This window comes from Maylandia zebra, linkage group LG3, assembly GCF_041146795.1.
Source record: "Maylandia zebra isolate NMK-2024a linkage group LG3, Mzebra_GT3a, whole genome shotgun sequence".
In the NCBI taxonomy this organism is placed as follows: domain Eukaryota; kingdom Metazoa; phylum Chordata; class Actinopteri; order Cichliformes; family Cichlidae; genus Maylandia; species Maylandia zebra.
Window position 1 is genome coordinate 968,307 of NC_135169.1, and position 8,018 is coordinate 976,324.

Genomic DNA, 8,018 nt, shown 5'->3' on the forward strand with positions numbered 1-8,018 from the left:
TATATTTGTGAATGTGGAGATGTTATATTGGTGTCACTGGTAAAAATAAATAATTAAAATGGGTATATATTTGTTTTTTGTTAAGTTGCCTAATAACTAACGAACAACACCACAGCACTGGCCAAGAAATCACAGCAGCGTCTCTTCTTTCTCCGCAAACTAAGAAGAGCAGGAGCACCAGCCCCCATCATGTACACTTTCTACAGAGGCACCATCGAGAGCATCCTGTCGAGCTGCATCACTGTGTGGTTTGGATTCTGCAATGCGTCCTGTCATAGAACCCTCCAACGCATAGTGAGAGCTGCAGAGAGGATCATTGGTGTCTCTCTCCCCTCCCTCCAGGACATTTACAGCACCCGTCTCACTAAAAAAGCCCTTTGCATAGCGGCTGATCCCACGCACCCAATGCAAAGCTTCTTCAAGCTGCTGCCGTCAGGGAGGAGACTGCGGAGTCTCCAGGCCAGGACCAGCAGACTGAAGGACAGCTTCATCCATCAGGCTGTCAGGAAGCTTAACTCCCTCCCGATTCTGCCCCCCTCTCCCCTCTTCTCCACCACGGTCTCACTGAACTCTGTCACATACACACACTCACTCTCTGACGCACTCACTGGCCTGCTCCCGTCACTTTGTGGAGCATTGGACTGCCATTACCTCATAAGACTCTGTTGTTACACTATCTCTTACCATATACTACTAAATCTCCATTTGCACTATTTGCCTATTTTGCACCACTATGCCTCCTTACTTGAATATTGTATATTGCATAGCTTTTTTTGTTATACGTAAAATTGTATTGTATTTATTTAAACTTTACTTTTTAATTATTTTATTTCCATTTTTCTAATCACTAGGGTTTGAGAGTAACGCAATTTCTATTCTCTGTATGTCCTGTACATGTGGCAGAATTGACAATTAAACTTGACTTGACTTGACTTGACTTGAATTATGCACAGTAATAGTCACCTGCACACACAGATATCCCCCTAAAATAGCTAAAACTAAAAGCAAACTAAAAACTGCTTCCAAAAACATTCAGCTTTGATATTAATGAGTTTTTTGGGTTCATTGAGAACATGGTTGTTGTTCAATAATAAAATTATTTCTCAAAAATACAACTTTCCTATTAATTCCTAATAATAAAAAAGTTAGTCTAGAGCCCTGATATATACGTTTTGTGTCCTAGCTGAGTAACAGGAGAAGAGTCTGGTGGAGCAACAGAGGAAAATTTCAGCCATTTGGACTCAGCTCAGCCACTACAGAGGAAACAATGTCTTCAACACAAAAGGTGAGAAAAATATCACAGTTACACTTTTTGAAGCTGTGTGCACAGCTGGTTATTTTTTAAAAAGCTCTTAACAGCAGCTTTATCTTTTCCACCCTTGGCTCATCCATATGTACATAATCGATATTCAAAATCGAAAACCCCAGAAGTTACAAGAAAATACAAAGACTATATTCTATCTACACACATTGAAACCATATCATCAGTTAAACTCACAATTTTTTATGAGTAAAATATTTTCTCCACTGATCAGTATTTCTTCAATATGTAATTTTAATTACAACTCTGATTGTAGCGCATCATTGTTATGTAATAATATCACCAGAAGGCGATGGTAACACACCTACGAAGTGTTTTTTGAGATGTTTGACTCCACTAATGGAGGGAGTTTCAGTTTGTTCCAGGACTGCATTTCACTCACTGCCTCTGTTTGTATCTCTGTCACTGCAGGACCAACATGGAGCAAGAAGTCAGCGCTCTCAGGAGGCCGACAAACCTCACAGAAGAAAGGGAGAGAAAACATACAGCTGTGATGAGTGTGGAAAGTCTTTTACCCGGGCTGGAAACTTTAAAAAACATCAACTCATCCACAGTGGAGTTAAACCTTACAGCTGTGACTTGTGTGGAAAGTCTTTTACCCTGGCTGAAAGCTTAAAAAAGCACCAAGTCATCCACAGTGGAGTGAAAGCGTACAGCTGTGATTTGTGTGGAAATTCTTTTACCCAGGTTCAAAGCTTAAAAACACACCAACTCATCCACAGTGGAGTGAAAGCGTACAGCTGTGATTTGTGTGGAAATTCATTTACCCAGGCTGGAGGCTTAAAAACACACCAACTCATACACAGTGGAGTTAAACCTTACAGCTGTGATTTGTGTGGAAAGTCTTTTACCCAGGCTGGAAGTTTAAAAACACACCAACTCATCCACAGTGGATTTAAACCTTACAGCTGTGATTTGTGTGGAAAGTCTTTTACGAAGGCTGGAGGCTTACAAATACACCAAGTCACCCACAGTGGATTTAAACCTTACAGCTGTGAGTTGTGTGGAAAGTCTTTTACCCAGGCTGGAGGCTTAAAAGCACACCAATTCATCCACAGTGGAGTTAAACCTTACAGCTGTGACTTCTGTGGAAAGTCCTTTACCAAGGCTCAAAACTTAAAAATACACCAACGCATCCACAGTGGAGTTAAACCTTACAGCTGTGACTTGTGTGGAAAGTCTTTTAACGTGTCTCAAAACTTAAAAAAACATAGACTCATCCACAGTGGAGTTAAACCTTACAGCTGTGACTTTTGTGAAAAAACTTTCATTGACAAGCACTACCGAAATATTCACCTACGGATTCACACTGGAAATGATGTTTCCTGCTGTGATCAGTGTGGGAAACTGTTTGCAACCGATGCACAGTTACGACGACACATGTTTAGTCACACCGAGGAGAGACCTTATAAATGTGACCTGTGTGAGAAGACTTTTAAATCTCCACATCACCTGAAAAGCCACCAACAGATCCACACCAGAAAGTAACTCTACAAGTGCAGTTACCGTGAGGATGTATTTAGTTTTTATCTTGTAATTGTAATTGTAACCTGAGTGTTTGGAACAAATCTGATCAGTAAACTTCTGGAATTATACTGAATGAACTGTTTGGAAAATTGAAGAATAATTTTTGCCCAGTAAGCTGAGTGTTATAATGTAAACAGTAAAATGTAATTGGACGTTGGCAGAGATGCTTTTTATTCCCGGCAATGTTCAGGATAAAATTGTTGAAGGAATTCTCTGACTTACAATGTCTTTGTTTAGAAGTGGAAACTGTTTTCTTTCCCACCTCTGTGGTGGGAAAGAGTTTCTCTGTGACCTTTGTGGAAAAACTTCCAATCATCAATGGGACCTAAAACCACATCAACGTAGACACACTGGAGACAAAATGAACTACTGCAAAGAATGTGGGAGAGGCTTCCACACACCAAGTACATTAAAATCCATGAACTCTTCCACAGTGGGGTCAAAAAGCACTGTGACCAGTGTGAGTCATCCTTCACCACTGCACGAGAGCTTAAAGAACAAGCATAAGGGAATCCACACAGGAGAGACACCATACAAGTGCAGACACTGACAAAAGCTTCTCACAATCAGGTCATCGTAACAAACATGAACGTACACACATGGAAGTGAACTTAAGCTGTGACCAGTGTGACAAGAGTTTCAGGAATCTCAGTTCATAATCCGAACACAAACGATCCCAAGCTGTAAATAAACTGTTTCACTGTTACCAATGTGCAAAAACCTTCACTTCATTATCTGCTCTGTGCAAACATCAGCCTGATCATGCAGGACTGAAATCACTGGATCACAATGAATCTGAAGAGAGAGAAAGATCCTCTTCTGGTTTCAGGCTCAGACTTAAAAACCTTGAGATCAGGCTCCACAGGGTTCAGATGGAATCTCCTGTAAAGAGTGTCAGCTGATGTCACACTTGGATCTGATGAGGTAGCTCTGATTTCTGGAGCTGCAGTGAATAATCCTGAATGTTACATTTAGGAAGCTGCATGTATAGACATTAGGGGTGCAACGATACACAAAATTCACAGTTTGATTCGGTTCGATACTTTGGTGTCACGGTTTGATATTTTTTCAATACAAAAAAATGTTCATGCTTTTTTAATTTGTCATTTATTAAAATTGTAAATATATATTTAAACTCAAAAGTACAGTTTGTAAATTTAATGTTGCTGAAACAACAAAGTAATAAAAAAATAAATAAATCAGATCGAGAAATAACTCATCTTTGGAAAAGAGAGTTTATTACAGAGAAATGGCTTATTCCGAAATAAAAGCTATACTATACGCTTCTTCTGGGCTATTTTCTCAGCAACATATTAAACATATCAGGTCCCCATAAGAAGAATCATGTGCTAACGGCTGTCTAAATGACTCGGGTAAAGTTTGTAGCATGCGTGCTTGTTGTTTTTGTGTGCTTCCACTTGTCTTTGCACTAGGATGATGTCGGCGTAAATGTGCAGTCATATTCGTTGTTTTCCCGCTAGTGCTGTCAGCGTTAATCTGAAATGACGTTAACGCCCCAACACGGCAAAGCAGATCGCCCCGTGCTTCAGCTGGGCGGCATCAACACGTTAACGAGCAAACTGCACTAACGCAGTAGTTCCCACCCATGTAATTGAGCATTGCGTGGCACATTCGACATATTGTTTTACTTTTGTCCATGACAGCTTACCTTCAGGGTCATATTCACATGAAGACCAAAATAGTTCCAAAGGCCAGATCTGAATGAGGGTGGGGGAGGTTCAATTTGCCAAGTTGCAACGAGCTTAGCTTCTGTCTTGCTAGCTTGCGCTGCGCTCAGTGGATCTGCGCTCGACAGTGCAGCCTAGGCGGAGTAGTCGAACACAGATCCACTGAGCTCTCAGCACAGACAGCATCGTCAGAAGAAAAGTTGATAAAATAAATTTAAAATTTTGTATTGTTCAATACATATGCGTACCGAACTGAAAGCACTTTATCGAACGGTTCAATGTCGATACGAGTATCGTTGCACCCCTAATAGATATTTATATCAAGTTTATGTTTTTTCCTTTGAGGGATTTTAATTCTCTAAAATGTTATCCCTGTTACATTTTAATCTTTGTTCCCTTAGGACACAGTAGTGTTTAGTAGTTGTATTTGTTACTGTATTATTAAAGTTATAGGAATGTCTTTTTTTCTACCAAACTTTTAATCTATCAGTTTGGTATCATATCAGATATGTATATCAATTTCTTTTATTTCAGCTTTCTTAGTTTTTCCTAAATTTAACTTCTTTTTTTAATGTATTCATTTTATGTGTTATCTCAGTTAAATTTCAATCCTTCATTCATATTTAATCTTTTGCTGTGGTAAAATCTTCTCTTAAATCATTTTTTCCCAAAACTGCAAATAATTACACAGCAGTTGCTCGTAAAACTTCCAAAATGAACTAAATCTGTCCACCAGCTTTGAAACAACACTGTGCTGTGACTTTATGTCCAGAATAAAATAAACTCCCGCTAACTGGTTTTGGCCTGTAGGTCCATGTAATACCAGTTTGTATCAGAAGATGGAGTCAGTGAGTCAGTGTAACCTTGATTCAATTACGCAAAGAGCACATTGGCAGCGAAGAAATGTTAAAAGTTCAAAAATTTTAATAAACCCCTATTTTTGGCTCCTCCTGTTACTTTGGTGTATTTACTGTATGCTTGAAGTCTACATGAAGTCCATATGTTTTTTTTTTTGTTTTTTTAATGAATTCATTTCGATCCATGTGTTCTGCAGCTGTTTTCCTATTGATTTGAAGTTTGTATTATGAAATCCTGATAATGTTAAAGCATTAGTTATGTTTGCTTAACTCTGTGGAAAGGTTGTTTTGTTTTTTTATTAAATAGTTTGGTGTGAAAAATAAAGAAATGGTCTCACAACAAGTAGTTTGACCCATGATTTCAGATTCAAAGTACATAAACTGTTTTCAGTGGTACATGTGGAGGTTTATCACAGGAGGAGACTTGGCTTGTTCTTGACTGATTATTTCAAATATTGATTTGTAAATGATTAACTAACAATCTTGTCAACACAAAGTTCTTTATTTGGAGCACAATTCTACAAGAAAGATAACTTACTGTGAACATTACCTAATAAGACTGATTCAGGACAGGCGATTAGTTATGTTAAACTTTTCTAGCAGTCCTTCACAAACAGGGAACAGTCTGTCTATTCTCTCCATCTGTCAGCTGCTGCTGGCTCTTCCACCTCCTCTTCCTCACACACTGCTGAGTTTGTCCTGGTGGATCATCAGGGGTGCAAAGCCTCACAGATGATGTATAGCAGTGGGTCCCTCAGTCTGTCCTCACTCTGGACCCTTGCAGTTGTCAAAAATGGAAATCAAATGTGTCATAAGCTTCAGGATTCAAACACAAGTGTAACTTATAAATACATGTTCATACTTTTATTACACAATCAGAGAGAAAGATAAATAGAGTGAGTGCAGGACAGACAGACAGGTGACAGTCTCAGGTGTATACACTGCTACACAACAGCACAAGAGAAGGAGGATTTAGTGTTTGTGTTATTACGAGTAGTTGTGGAAAATTTAACAATAACCTGCAACCAGAGGTGGGTCGAGTACCCAAAAATTGTACTTGAGTAAGAGTAGCATTACTTTAAAATATTATTACTCAAGTAAAAGTTAAAAGTAGTCGTCAAAAAAGTTACTCAAGTAAGAGTAAAAAAGTACTTGGTGAAAAGACTACTCAAGTAGCCAGTAACTGTTTGAAATGTCCGATTTATTTTTTAAATAAATGCTATCAGAAAAACAAAAATAAATAAATATACAAAGTATAGTATTTTCAAAAGAAATATATGTAAAAACATCAACAAAATAAGGCACAACAACTCTAATTTCCAGATTTCAGTTTTTCACAACATAAAGCTTTTTTCACCAATACCTACAGTAAATAATATAAATATATAAACAGTGCAAACAATTTCCAGTGACAAGATATGCTGTAAACTTTATATTCATTTCTGCTCCAAATGGCACAGCAGCCTCAGAGAAAACAGAACGAGGCATCTTCAACATATGTTAATACAAGGCAGCTCAGTTTACCATAAGTTGTATGGGTGTGCATCTGTTTCTGCATATTCAGCAAAAATGTGCCATTTCTTCACTCAGTGAGGTGATGGTTAAGCTTCAGCAGCAGTTTGCTCTCAAGGTTCTTTCTGTGAAGCTGTAACTGTTTAGCAGTGAACAGGAATCCTGCATGACTAAGAAGTCCTTCACAAGCTCCAGATGCAGGAAGAGCTGCATTGATTTTGATCAACAGCTTCTTGATGTGAGGAATGCCATGCAATAGATCCACACCTGCAGTGAATGGACATGAAAGGTACCTCTCCAGCTCCCCTGCTTCTGGCTTTCCTGACCCCATGGATCCATCATCTTAGTCGGTTAGGCTGCCATTTATGCTGGCCTCATCCAGCTCTCTGTCTAGGTGATGTCTGATGAAGTGGAGACCTGTGGAAAGATGTATGGTTTTCAAAAGAATTAGGTCTGGTCATTATAGTGCTGTATACACTGCCAAGCTGCGGATATTTGTTTGGAGCTAGCCTCCAAAAGCTGGGCATACACTGTGCGATTTGTGGCCCATTTTGAGCCAATTTTTCAGTCGCGCAACCGTTTTGGGGATCGGCCCATGTTTTGCCTTAATCGTGTGTGCATCATGTAGTATACATGGGGTAACGAAAAGCAGTTAACACCTCACGACCAGCTCCCAATCATCAATCGTATGGTTGCATGATAATCAAACATGTTTGAAATCCTGTCGCCTCTCAACGCAGCCTCTCACACTGCGCACGCACAAACACAGAAATGAAAGAGAAAAGGTGGAGCAGCATGGCAGTGCAGCGTGTGATCTGGACACAAGAGATGGAGGCATAACTTGTAGGATGAGGCAAGCCCATTTGAGTACATAAGCGTAGAGCTGCCACCGGGGCAAAAGAAAAATAGAACCATATCACGTTATAACCTTAAAAGTTTATTGTTCTGACAATATGCTTTTCATGTTTGTGCAATATAATATTTATATTGTACGAATGTGATAATTATGTATATTGTAATAACGTGATATTATATTGTTCAAACGTGAAAGGTATATTGTTAGAACAATAATAATATACTTTTCATGTTATAACGTGATATAGCTCTATTTTT

The 8,018-nt window shown here is 38.9% G+C and overlaps 1 protein-coding gene across 1 annotated transcript in view; it reads left to right on the forward strand.

Moving 5' to 3' along the window:
• LOC111500388 (uncharacterized) overlaps positions 1–5,736 on the forward strand; it is a 29,601-nt gene extending 23,865 nt beyond the window's left edge. Inside the window, exons 2-3 of the mRNA XM_076878374.1 lie at positions 1,184–1,285; positions 1,733–5,736. Coding sequence (XP_076734489.1) covers positions 1,268–1,285; positions 1,733–2,809 — 1,095 coding nt within the window. The 5' untranslated portion in view covers positions 1,184–1,267 and the 3' untranslated portion in view covers positions 2,810–5,736. The remainder of the gene's footprint in view (positions 1–1,183; positions 1,286–1,732) is intronic.
• Positions 5,737–8,018: the final 2,282 nt, after the last annotated feature.